This window comes from Fusarium poae, chromosome 1, assembly GCF_019609905.1.
Source record: "Fusarium poae strain DAOMC 252244 chromosome 1, whole genome shotgun sequence".
NCBI classification, from domain to species: domain Eukaryota; kingdom Fungi; phylum Ascomycota; class Sordariomycetes; order Hypocreales; family Nectriaceae; genus Fusarium; species Fusarium poae.
The window spans coordinates 2,340,749-2,354,538 of NC_058399.1; the positions used below are offsets into that span (position 1 = coordinate 2,340,749).

At 48.9% G+C, this 13,790-nt stretch overlaps 2 protein-coding genes across 2 annotated transcripts; both read right to left on the bottom strand.

The window, feature by feature from the left end:
• Window positions 1–545: 545 nt before the first annotated feature.
• FPOAC1_000763 (uncharacterized protein) lies at window positions 546–2,917 on the bottom strand (the record flags this gene model as incomplete). The annotated part of the gene is made up of 5 exons (XM_044845374.1): window positions 546–586; window positions 639–2,250; window positions 2,340–2,418; window positions 2,644–2,668; window positions 2,914–2,917. 5 exons carry the CDS (start codon window positions 2,915–2,917, stop codon window positions 546–548), a joined length of 1,761 nt encoding a protein of 586 aa, XP_044711290.1.
• Window positions 2,918–6,914: 3,997 nt separating this feature from the next.
• Window positions 6,915–9,874, bottom strand: FPOAC1_000764 (uncharacterized protein; the record flags this gene model as incomplete). Its single annotated transcript, XM_044845375.1, has 5 exons — window positions 6,915–8,231; window positions 8,286–8,830; window positions 8,880–9,059; window positions 9,136–9,693; window positions 9,751–9,874. The coding sequence occupies 5 exons, from the start codon at window positions 9,872–9,874 to the stop codon at window positions 6,915–6,917; spliced, it is 2,724 nt and encodes a 907-aa protein (XP_044711291.1).
• Between the last annotated feature and the right edge of the window lie 3,916 nt (window positions 9,875–13,790).

The window sequence follows — 13,790 nt, forward strand, 5'->3', positions numbered from 1 at the left end:
CATTCATTTTGCGTTGGGGCGTTCTGGGCGTACTTAGAATGGTGACTCTTGAGAAATAGGCCAACATGGTATTCATCTACAGCGGTAGTTGGCTACTGAAACACGCTATATTTTCGTTTTATTCAAGGACGTTCGAGTTTTCTTTCCCAGTTCATTTGTCATCGTGACTGTATTTTTTTTCTTTGTACGGGTGTGTTTCTTTTATAGACGATGTCTTGGTTCTTCGTAGGCTATTGCGTCTTGATGATGCCGCTTCACCTAGATTATAAACCTCTTCTCCACAGCAACAGGCCACTGCGAGCTCGCCTTTCTACGGCGAACTCCCTGATTGCATATATATAAATACCATAAACCGAGCCAACGCCTCATTAATGTCTACCAAATGCACCAATAAATCCTAGTAATAGTTGTGAAAACAATTGCCATCCATGGTATCAGCCCATATCCCTAAAACCTTGTTCATGACACAAAACGCCGAAAAGTCATGCCTGTCCAGTAAATGCAACATGAGTTGTCGCCGAGGTTTGAAACTATTCCAAGCCTGGTTAAAAATAGCCAGGAAAAACCTTGGAAAGCGCTCGCAACCCTAAAGATTACGTTAGTTTGTGAAGGCATTTTGTTATCCGAGTTCGACTTACACGCTGCCCTTTGAGAATCGGGATCGTCAAAAGGTGCGTTCTTGGCTGCAATTTCGCGCATACGTTGACGAGCAAAGGAAGACGGGCTACCACGTCGTGGCGTTGGCTCTGTACTCAACTCAGAATTTTCTGGCTGTGTTGGAAGCATATTCAAACGCTTGGGCTTAGGTCTCCTCGTTCTCGGAGTCGTAGTTGGGGCGGGCGGGCGGAGGTTCGATTCGGGCACAGGCTGTGTGGCAGGACTAATAGGTGTGGTTTGTCCCTCCGTTCCTTCTTGCGTTTCCGTTGTGGCAGGCTCTGCAGGTCGTCGTATAAACGTAGGAAGTTTCAAAGAAACCAAAGGTGCCGAGGGTGGCCTTGAAGGCGATGACGAGGTCCGGAATAGTCGTTTGCCCCAGTCCTTCATCTTGGTGTTGTCGCCTTCCTCGGAAAGATCCTCGAGATCAACTCTTTGACGTAATTTGCGAAGGGCGTGCTCTCGACGAACCATGCCATTCGTGATTCTCGGGCTATAACCTCTGGGTAGCATAGAATGCTTACACATTGGACAGAGGGAACTGTTTTTCGACAAGAACTCGTCTATACACTCCGGATGGAAGATGTGTCCGCATGCAAGCTCTCGAATGATGGTCACTCGATGCTCAAAATTAGTGAGGCATATGTGGCAACTGGGTTGGAAGTTGGTGGCAGCGTTGTCACCAGTTGCCCCAATACCGGATCGCTTGCTTCGGACACTGACACCGGATCGAACGCTTTGTTGGTCAAACCCTCGATGACTTCGATGGCGGCGGGTAGATGAAGGCGTCGGGGGCGGTGCCATTGATTCAGGATCCGCGTTATATGTGAATAGCGGAAAACTATTGATATGGGTGGTGGGTACTGTAAGTCGTTTTATACCCATGGCTTCAAGATCGACTTCGCCAGACTCGACCCTTTTCCGGAGTGAAATGCGGCGCCGCCTCTGCACCAGGTGCATAGTTATCGACACAAACGCAAATATGGCTAGCAGAGCACCAATAACTATAAGAAAAAAAGCCCAGAGCGGAGGGATATCTGACTCGTCCTCCACGGAAAGTTCGGTCCAAATACGGACATAATCCCTCGGGTTTGGGCCGTAAATCGTGCTTATGTTCTCGCCGTAAGGGATGTCGTCCACACTGCCAGAATAATAACTGAGCTGATTCATCATATTCTGACCTTCTTGACCAGAAATAGCATATATGGGATACTTGTTCGCAGTCATCCAAGCTCCGCCGTCCTCCAGGTTCCAAACAGGCGAGTCGGCATCTTGAGGCTGATTCGAAGAATTGTTAGGTTTGTAGAAGATGAAAGCGCGAATGGGGTCGAGACGCGCAGAAGCGAGGTAAGCCAAGGTACAATCAATACTGAACCAAGGGGCGAGAGCGATGAGGTTGTAATTTTGAGGGGGGAGGTTGCTTCGACGGGTAACATTTCGAGGGATGAATTGGTACTGTAGCTGGTCGCACTCGCGGTTGTTGTCGAGATCGGGGACGTATAGAAGGCCGTTGATGACGCCGTTACTTGCTTCGGAATTGGTGGTGGTAAGGGTTGTGATGTTGGTGGAAATGCGCTCCTTATATGCTATGTCGGACTGTTTGTGATTGGTAAGTCGAAGCCATATGGACGATAAAGTTACTTCGATGCAATTGTATTTGCAAAGGTTTAAGAAGGTAAACGCACCGAGAGAGCCGTAAGGTTTCGGATGATTGTAGACGGAACGGTACTTGCGCCGCTCCATACTGGATTGCTGAACAGGAGGCTAGCAGTCTTGGTTAGCGATGTTCACGGTAGTAGCAAAAATGCAAAATGGTGTCGTCTGATAGAGAATTCGTGCCATATGTCGTTGTTTGCTGAGGTGGTGTGAGTGGGGGTTGAGGCGGCGAAGTGGTGCGTATCACGCCAGCAAGCGGTGTTGACGATACCGGCCACAAAAGTAAACGACATGGCGGATTAATGGTATAGATAACAAAGTAAAAAAACATACACGACATTTCGTATCTCGGTGAGCGCTAGACGAGTTGATGTCAGTTCGTGAAATGCCAAGACTGGGGTATGATGCGAGGCTCTTGGCCTCGAACCCGCAGGAGCGGATGAGGAGCATGAACGGGAACAGGAACAGGAACAGGAACAGACAGGAATAGACGCCCTGTGAGAAGAGGAGGCAAGGTACGTAGTGAACAGATGGCCGTAACGCAAGGGGAGTTGAGAAAAAGAAGAGGGAAGTTAGGTTGAACAACCAGCGAGAAGAACTTACACATGCTTCTACAACATATTCAGTCATGGAATCGTAGGCATGATAGGGCGTGCACCAGAGGCGCAAAAAAGTTAAGTAACGGGGACGCGATCCTGCGGATGTGAGATGTGAGGCTGTAAAGATGAGAATCGGTCTGAGTAGGTAGATTGAAAGTTGAATCGAATTTGAAACCGAAACCGAAACTGAAGTTGAGAATAATAAGAATGAGTGAAAAAGCAGGAGCGAACGAGTTGGCGTTTCTGGGGGAGAAAGAACAAGAGAATCAAATCAAGCGAGAGTAAGGTGGACTTGGAAACCAGGTCAGGTCGGACGGAGCGTGGAATTGGCCCGGATGCTGAAATTGTGGCTGTCGTTTCCGCTGGGAGAAAGCAAGAAGTGCAGAGGAGGAGGGAACAGTAGCAGCAGAGCAGCAGTAGCAGTAACAGTATGTAGCGGGTGTGAATGGGATGGGACGGTCGGCTTGTGGAGAATGGAGAATGCAGGAGACGCAATACGAAAGGGAGAAAGCGCGGGTGAGCGTTTTTGGGGGGTGACGAATTGAGTTGAGCTTGACCTGATTGCCGATTTCCTCTACAGGGGGTATCGGAAAACTTGACTTTTCAGCTTATAATGCAAAAAATAAATGAGTAAAAGGCTCAGCTTCAAAAAGGGTGAGCTGACCACATTATTTCGGCTCTTTTGCTCCGAACAGTCAAGTTTTTATTTTTATTTCTTAGACGCCCCGAGGCCTAAGTAGCGCAGCGAGTGAAAAGAGGGGAGAGGGGCAGGGGGGCCTAAACTGGAAACCTGGATGCGATCCAGCGTTATACTGGGGTTGTTAGTGGAATGGACGAATGAGTGGACGGTTTGGCCAGGTTCGTTGGTGGCGCGTTTCGAGTTGGATGTGTAAAAAACTGAAGGGAGTGAGTATAAGCAGTGTACGGATACCTACTAATGTAATGACATTTTATGCAGGGACTATCAATCGAAGAAATAAGAATAAAACAACAAACAACCATAAATTCCTTCCTTTTAAAAATACATAAAAATGTTACCATAACAAGAAGTGATATTGACAATATGCCACAACGCCGTCCCAACAACAAGGAAACTTGGACAAGATGCTCCACGCGCACTAAACGATGCGATTCGAGACCTACACCAAAGAAACGCCAGAGCTAGAGAATCGGGGGCCACGATACATGTAGCTTAAGATTAGCCTTATTTTTGAGTTGCAGGAACAGCAACAATAAGCACCGAGTCAAGAAACAAGCCATGGCAATGGCGGCGGAAGCCTTTATGCCAAGCCGGCAATCTCTGGTCGAACCGAACATCTGGGAACTTGGAGTTGCGTGCCTTTATTCTCTGGCATGTAGAATTTTCGAGCAACGCTAATTGACTTTTGCTGAAGACACTCATAATTTGTCACGTAGGAGCGGCATGGACCCAAAGCCGGAAATAACATCGGTAAGACAAGGTCAAGGTCGACTGGTTAGGGCCAAGTTATGAAAGGCTTTCCATCATTCCAGAAGTTCCTTATTGTATTGTAAAAAACTGCACTGCGCATCCATCATTTTTTTGAAGACATCAAATGAGAGTTTATGTCATAAATGTAGATCTCTTGAGTAACACAAATATGAGACGCAAAAGTGCCCATTGCACCAACGCAGTCAGCATTAGTTGATCCCTACTACACACAAACAGTCAAGATTGGCCCGTCCGCTTCCCCACAGTCCAAAAGCTTGTTGGTCAAGACTTGTACGTATTAGGACGGATGGCCCGCAAAAGAAGTCCTTTTATACAATCCCACCGTCAAGGTTAGGGATACTACTCTGTTATTGTGCTCATCATCTTGACCTTTACTATGTATGTAGAAGGATTGAAGGGGTTCTCACCGTCACTTTTAACCGTAGCTCTTCCAGCAGTGATCAAGGTTGAATATCTGTGTAGATGAGTTGTTGAAGGGAGGGATCTCCATGGCTTCAATGACAAGATCCATCGTTGTCGGCTACTAAGATAAACTTCATGACTTTTTTTTTTCAGAGCATGGAAAGAACAAATGGAAGCTGCGGGACGTCGTCGTCGATAGGTAGTTAAGTGATGTTTTTTTGACCACTCGGCTTTTGCCTATCTACTACTGTACTACTATGTAGACTAGCCAGCCAAGCTTCTCGATCAAAGCTTGTTACGCTCGACACGTTTTGACTCTCCACCTACAGATAGCGCCATCCATGACGGGGGCATTCCTTTAGCACTGCAACTTGGATGATACTCAAACATGTGTTGATGCATCTTTGCTGGCCCGTCGATGACAATTAGCAAAATCTGTTGAATTTCACGGCACACGGTGATGGTTGTTTCAACCTTGTCGTTAAACCCTGACTTTTCTTTTCTTTTTCTTTCTACGGCTGCAGAGACAAGGGGGCACATGGGGCATGTCTTTGGGCTTTGCTGACTGGCCAAAGGCAGAAGCTCACCCGTCACCCGTCGCCTGGTCATCTTCTGGCATGACGGGTAAGGCAAACGTTGTATCCCACTGGTTCAAGACCTGACTGTACATACCGCTTCGTACTGTACGTAATGACTGAATAGTTTACAGCCTAGCAGAACATGAGACGCTTGTGCACTGTGCTCTGTAGAATCCTTGAATCGCAATCCAAGCTAGGTAACTTCACTGACTATCACCAATTCGAGGGTCCTACATAGTAGCAGGGCTGGTAACTTAGTACCTAACTTACCACAGGAGCTGTCTCGGCAAATCGGCAAACATCATGCTTAGTGAGTTTCATTAGAGTGCCAAGGACGCTGCAAGACGGTTGGTAAACTCTACAAGAATCCGTGCTCGTCGTTTAAATCAATCCACTCTGAGTCTTTGCTGCATCTTGACTTGTAACTGCATGTCGCCTTTGAATGACCCATGGAGTGACACTCTGCAGTCAGTATCCATTACAATTTCACTGCCTGCTGGGGACCTCTCCACTGACCATTCTCACAGTCTGGCCAACCACAGAACCATTTTTCTTTCCCCTTGCACTCCCTGACCCTGCAGGAGTACATGTATATACACCATTCGAGGTAAAAAACCCTTGTCTTATCGTCCTACGCCACTTGACGTAATCTAGGGCCGGGTACGGATAAAGCTACCCAGATCGACAAAGCCTGAGGCACGCTACTTCTTTACTAGAGATACTAGCAAGCATCATCACAATCAGCTTCCTCAGAGATAAGCTAATGAGATGCTCGCAAATGCGAATCTGGACATGTTCATGTCTGACTGCACGACCATCAGATGTTTAAAGAAAATCCTTACCTTTGATTAAGTGAGCCAAATCATTGCACGTGGTGTATCAGCGAGTCGTGTTGTTGAGGAACAAGCGAGAGCCTGACATGATGCCTCACCCTCACTACCTATTCCGGTCTGAGGTGGAGGGGAGGGGATAGCCAATGCTTTGCTTCCTGTAGCAAACAATGTGGGTAGTCAGGATTCAGATTCATGACCAACAAGCATTTATCTCGAGTTGGATTCTGAACGCTGTAAAGGAATTCGTGTCATGTTCCACCTCAGTGACAGGTTAGGGTTGAAGATCAACATCATCGCTATGAAACAGAACAATGATTGCTATGACGACAGTCCTAGGATAAACTACACGTACATAGTACAACTAACACGGGTTCCCCGTTTATATCGTTATACGATCAGAGAACGACTTATCACTGAGTCAGAATACTGACATTGGGAGGGTGAAGAGCCTGTTTGCTTGCACGCAACCAAGTACTCATTGACCAAATACTAGACTAGTCCATACTACTGGCTTGATCTAGACTGCAAAACAGGTTGGACATACGATTGTGATATCTTTGAGATGCAAGACCTTAATGTTCACCATCATCTTTGGTAAACTCAAGATGATCGTTACTCATTGCTTTTCCTTCAATTAAGAATCAATACGTTGTTTTACCTAGTGTTTCAAGGCATTCTGACTGAGGCTTTTTTCTTCTTCTTATAAGCCAAAGCTGCGCAGTTACCAGCGTCGGTCACCACCGTAGCCATCATCGCCATACTCGTTGCTTCCACGACTGCCACGGCGCTCTCGGCCATAGCTTCCCTGGCTTTGGCGAACATACTCATCAGCAGAGCCTCCACCGTAGCCGTTGTCGTCTCGGCGTCCGTAGCTATCACCACCCTCCCCACGACGCTCGTAGCTGCTGTTGCCGCCATAACCACTCTCCTCACGGCGCTCATAACCACCACCACTACCGCCGTAGCCACCGCCATAGCTACTTTGTTCTTGGCGACCGTAGCTGCTCTCGTTTTGACGGCCATAGCTACTCTCCTCCTGGCGACCGTAGCCGCTGCTTCCACCGTAGTTGCTCTCCTCCTGGCGGCCATAGCTACTGCTACCGCCATAACCACCTTCGTCGTGACGGCGTCCACCATAGCCGCTGTTGCCATCATCACGACGACCATGGCTCTCCTCGTTTGAGCCATAGTACTCAGTTCGCTCAGTTCGCCGCTCGTAACCTCCAGAGTAAGACTGATGAGTCTCGGTTCGCTCCTCATAGCCATAGCCACCGGTGTGACGGCCATCTGAAGAGTCTTGCTGCTCATATCGACGGTACTCTTGACGCTCGCTGCCATCAGGATGCTGGGTCTGAGAGTACTCGGCCTGACCGTAGCGATCACCATGACGACCATACTCTACTTCAGTCCTAGTGTAAGAGCCATCGTCTTCGCGGCGGCTGCTGGACTGTCTCTCAGTATCCTTATCGCCGAAAGCGCCGCCAAGAATTGAGCTTGCTTGGTTGAGGAAGCCACTAAGACCGCCCTCCTCCTTCTCCTCCTTACGGGAAGATGAGGGCATCTTGTAGCCGGTGTTTTGCTCAACCATTCCGGAGAGGGCGCCAGTAGCACCCTTGAAGATGGCATCAGCCGCAGCGCCAGCAATCTTATCCTCAAGAGTTTCGGGACCACCACCGTACAGCTTGCGCATCTTAAGCTTGCCAGCACAGCCGTGACCGTGACCAGTGTCAACGACACCTTCCTTGTGGTTCTCTCCGTTTTGGACACCGTCTCGGGTCAGCTTGCCGCGGTATTCCTCACGCTGGCCATCGCCCATTTGTTCCCACCACTCCTCAACACCCTTGAAGAAGCGGTGGCGACCTTCTTGAACCTTGCGGCTTCCAAGGTCGCGCTGGGCGGGATGGTGCAGAACACCGTCGACGATGTCGTCGAGGAGCCTATCCACGTCGGTACCCTCATCATCGATGGCATCCATCAGCTGGGGAACGACCCATTGAACCATGGAAGCAGCATTTCGGCCAGCGATTTCGTTGAGAATCTATGGTTGGGTTAGTCAATCACAAATAAGCTGCATGTCATAAGTTTGACTTACGTTCGAAAAATGATCCTTGGAAAGCATGGAGTGGGTAGGGTCAGTAGATCGATCATCATTGAAGACAATGTGTTGCTCACGCTCACTGCTTGCGATGATCTCATCGGAACCAGTCTTGAGCTCATTGCGAATCTGTTGGATAAGGGGAACAATGAAAGGAGCAATGATGGAGAAGATGAAGACGGAGAGCTGCTCCTCCAGCTGCTCAATGATCTTGGGCAATACGGGAATTCTCTCCATGGCGGTAGAAATGCCCTTCATGATGTCGTCGTGGAACTCAATGGCAGGCATGACTTGCTTAAAGACATTCTGAATGTATTGAGTGAACTCCTCAGGATCACGGGGAGATACAGTGATGTTTTCCATCTGAGCAGCAGCGGCACTGTTCTGGAGTTCGTCAACTCGGTCACTTTGGTGCTTATCACCGAAGATGCCATCAGGGATCTTATCCAGCAGATCGCGAAGCATGCTAGTGTCGGATTTGGCACCTTGTTGAAGAGTGCCCTCGAGCTCCTCGATTTCGTTCTGCGTGAGCTTGTCGGAGACTGAAATGATTAGCACATGCTTTCTTGTTGAATAGTAAGTATTACCAACCTTCGCCAGTAACTGAGTGCAGGAAATCGACACCACCGAAAGTACCTGTGACAACAGGATAGACGGGTTCCCTAGCACCCTCGATCTCAATCTGGGTGTCACGTCCAACATGAGGGAAGACATCACGTTCACCCAGCTCAATAAGAGCCAGCTCACAGTAGTTGCTGTGGGCAAAGAAATCTATTTGGTGATTATGTCAGCTTCTGATGCATGGCTTTGATGCTTGTTGAGATCTGTAGAAGCGACTTGTACTTACCCTCCAGACAGTGCAATCCAGTGCCCATAAGGCGAAGAGCCTCGTACTTGTCTGCCTTTCGGCGGGAGTCCTTGTATCGACGAGCAAGCTCAATGGTACCGCTAAAGAGCTTCTTGATGTGTTTGGCAGACGTCATGATGCGTGCACGCTCGTTTGCAATATAGTTTTTCATGCCTGTCTCAGGGTCGATAGATAGCTCTCGTTCTTCATCGATTGGTCCTCGCAGGCGTTCATCATACTGACGAGCATCAACGTTCTCGGCGTAGTCCTTGGGGTTGTCGATGTGGTCCTCGGGACGGTAGCAGCCCAGTCGTTCGGCAGTGACCTCGAACTCGCCAGAACCATAACCGAAGGTCATGAAGCCGAGAACGCAGAGCAAGAGGCGAATAGCCTCGGCAGAAACAGACTTGACGGTACCGACATCGATGGCCTGGGAATAATCTCGAAGCCAGTTTCCAAAGTAGACACGAGAAACGTTGATCTTGTTGAACTTCTTGCCATTGAGAGCCTGGGCCTGGGACAAGATCAGGAGTGCATCCGTGATATCGCCGTGGCGCCCTTGGAGTAAAGTCAGCGGTTAACTTCTTTTGTCCTGTGTATGAGGAAACTACTCACAGTTCTGACCCTCAACCTTGGAGATTGAGGCAATGTTACCAGCTCCGAAGGCAACGGCCGGCGAGGCCAGAGCAACGAGGATAACAAGCCCCACCAGGAGGCTGTGAGATCTGAAAGTGAACATTGTAGTGGTTCGTCTTCAGTGCTGGGAGTCACCCGGCTGGTGTTGTGTTACAAAGACAGTAAAGAAACAAGCCCTTCTGAGCTAGCAGAGGGATACGTAGTTTTATCAGGTAGTTTGAAGAAAGGAAAAGGAAGAACTTCAGGGAAAATCGATCTGAAGTAAGAAGAGAAGGGAAAAACAGGGAGTCGGTGGAGGATGATGAAGGTGGAGGAGGGGACCTAACTGAGGGGCAACCGTCGATGTCCATTCAGCTAGTGACGCAGCTTCAGCTGCCGACTGCTGTACTCACGCTCTCCAGTGACAAACAGATGGCCCGACCAGAGTAAACCAGGCCGAGACACTTGAGCTCACTTTATTTGTCCAGGCCATTTTCAGGATACCAATTGCTACCTTAAACAAGACAAGGCAAGCCACCCTCACCTCTTGCAGCGCTAACAGGGCAGAAGGGGGCCCCGGCTGCCTCCTAAGCTGACTCGATCTCAAGATAGCAGCTTTCAACTTGTTAATAAAATCCAGTTTTCCCGGTCGATCAACCGGCAGTCAAGACGTGATCCGCCTGGTTTGCTTCGCATCGTGCCAAGCATGAAATTATGAAATCATGCGCATCCGCCCAGGGCCCGCAACTTGTTAGAGAATGATCGAGGGGCAGAGGAAGCTTGAGCGAGCTATGCAAGCTGTGACAGGGGTCCAGTACGCGATTATTGGGTGCGATCATGCTGTAAACGCAAGTACCTCACCCCTCCATAATGGCAATAGCAAGGGTCTGTAACACGAGTCGATGGGCCCATTGGTTGCCGTCGAATGAAGCTTAACAAGAAACGCGTGGTTGCAGGAATAACCAAGTTGATCACTGATCAAACATTAGCTATCGCAAGGCGAGAAGCAAGATTCAGATCCGGTAAAGCTCTATCAGAAGACGCATCTGAGTTTCCCGAACACGATCATACAGTTTCAACTGGGGTCTCAGTACCAGTTTCCAGACAGTGGCCAAGAAGAAGCATCGTCCGTCCAGCGTGTTTTTCTTGGAGCTGTACTGAGGGGTTGCGCTACCCCTCCATCACGTCTAGATGCCTTGATAAAGCAATGCGGCAAGAGAGAACTTCCATGTCCTAGCAGCCGATTAGCAGTCAAGATATCCATTAGGGCCGCGATATCGATTTTACACAGTCGCGGTAGAGCTGGAGTAACTGTATCAAGAAGAAGGCTTCGACGGAGGCTGTGGCAGTACAAAGTATAGCTGCGTATATTTTCGCGTTGTGCCCCTAGTTGGTCTTTTTTCAACATAGGTACCTTAGTAGGTACGCAGCGAACTAGGCAGACGTAGTAGCCAGACTAAATAACAACAATACGGTACAACGCCATGCGAGACGTGGTGAACAAATGGATGACCAGACAAGATATCTTGACCAAGTATGTTGAGAACAGAAGTTGTTGAAGTTGAAGACGCGTTTGTGTCTTTATAGCATCCAGCAGTATCTAGCAGGGCGGGGTTGAGGTCCTTTCAAGAAGCTACGCGGTACCAAAGATCAGACAGAAACCCATCAAGGTGCACTCATAACAAGATTGAGCGGATAGAGAGAGTATGTTTGTTCTGGATAATGAATTTGAGACAGAAGGGTTGTGTAGCTCAGCTTACGACACTGTAAACGGCCATCACTATCATCAAAGGCCAGCCAGTGGCTTTAGTTGCGCTGGCCGCTGAATACCATTGCAATACTGGTTGTCAATTTCGGTACTAAGGTATAGATTTTGACAGACAAGTTGGGCTTGTTCTGATGCAACAGCGATTCATGCAGACTTGTAGTGGCGGCCTGGGGTCTCTATAAATGCACTGTAATTCGACTTTAATTGTATTATGGCAAAGACGGGCAAATGCTGCTCTCAAAGCGTTCTGTAAATCGAGCTACTTGCATGCGCTGAAGATGTGCTAATCGAGTCGATATCACAGAACTCGGGATCACTCCATGGCTGAAGGCCAGTATCAAATGGAAGAATGCGCAGGGGTAGCAGATGAGGCACATTGCCAGAGATCGTAACGGAACATAGCAGTCTCTTTTGTATCAAGTGACTGACTGAAGTAGACAGTATCACTCGATGGGGGTCCTCAGGGCATCAGAAAATTTGGCCGCTGGGAGCATAAGAGACGAAATTAATAGAACACTTTATGCTCTTTAGACTATGTTTCTTAGGCTACTTATTTTTGTACCCTAAGACTTAGGAGGTCATTTCTTCTGCTACTCACTAGGGGGTCTATTTCTGTACATAAGAGAGTTGCAAAGTTTCTGTCACACAGCGGGACGTCGGGGACACGCCAAGTGCCTGAAAAGAACCGCGAACCTTGAGCGCCAGTAGTGGTCGTCATTCCGTGTGCCCCCTGGCTGATCGTGCTGAAATATACATGTCAAGGGTGAAGGTGCTGGAATGACCCCGCCTGATCAGTTTCCAGCAAGCTCAGCAGGTGATGGCGCTCTCGGATTGGGTTTTGCGAGGCGGTGAGTGGAGAGCAACACACTACCCAGGGTGTGACAGTGACACATCGTTCCGGCATGCCCTGTGAGGCGTCATGCAAAGCACTAGAGAAGCCGCTGAAAGAGTCCTTTGCTGGTATCACTGAAAGATCGTGGCTTTGGTGATTGCAATTGTGAGAGGCTTGGAAGTCGCTGTAAGTCGTTTCTGGCAACGAATTTGCAATGCAGGGCTGCCAACGTTAGGAATGTCCCGATAAGAACGCGTATAGAACATATGAGGCAAAGGAGTATTCCTCAAAACTGGTGCTAGATCACGAAAAAAATATTAGACAAGTACAGTCGCGATACATCTAACATTGAGGATTCCGCACTTGCAGCAGTAGCACCCAAAAGGCTGCACGACTGAGCGGGCGGACGACTTGTCCCCTCTGCAAATGGCTGATTAACCAGTCAGCACTGCTTGCTCGAAAGCTCATTTTGCCTTATTGTTCGCACGTCGTCGTGGTCTGGGTGTGCAGTGTTTTGGTTTTCGTGAGCGTCAGAGGTGATGATGGACGCAAAAAGATTAGGTAGGTCTATCCTAATATACCTATTGATTGATGTGAGCCAAGCATTGCGCTGGGTTGCTCTTTCCTCTCCACTGGCCATCAACTTTTGGGGTTCCATTGTACTGTGCTATTTGCGCAGCTATCGGGCTAAGGAAGGTGCACTGGTAGGTGTTGCCGTTCACAAAAAATGGAAGCTGGGCTTAGGTAGTAGAGGCGTTGTTGGAGCATTTACGGGACATTCAATTTATTGCGTGAGCCTCTGATGTTACTGTGAACCTTGGAGCCCGCTGCCCGAGCTCGGGCTGGATTCCATCCGTCCATGGGAGTGTTCAGGCCGGCTGTCGCGGGATAGATGATCGCAGTGGGTGCCGCTGTACTCTGTAATGACTGAGAGAGAACTTCCATAGGTGTCCAACTCCTCCTAAGGCCCCATTTTCAAGGCCCCCGCCCGAGTTACTGAAATTTTTTATTATGCTCTGGGCGGGCGACTTGGAGGGCCACTTGAGCGGGTGTGTTACAGCCAATCAATTGGCGGTTGACCACCAGGAACACGCGCCTCTGCAGCTCTTCCCTTTTTTTACCCTTAATTTTTCTCGCGTAGGAAGGCGGGCGCTGATTTTAATTTTTTTTTCTGCTTAGGCGCTACCATATTTTTCTGAAGCCCCCGCCTTAGCGAACATTTACTGATTGCGCCTGGCACCTGGCCCCTACATATTCAGCGCACCGCCCACCCCGCGCCCGTTTTCACTTTCCCCCGTTCTTCAGTACTCTCAGCACCCTCACCCTTCAGCACTTCTCACCTAGTAAATCACTGCATTTCAAATCCCCTCAACGCACCAAAGCCGCCTGAATTCCGCCGCTTTAATACCTGTACCAAAACAGCGCATCGCGTCCACTACA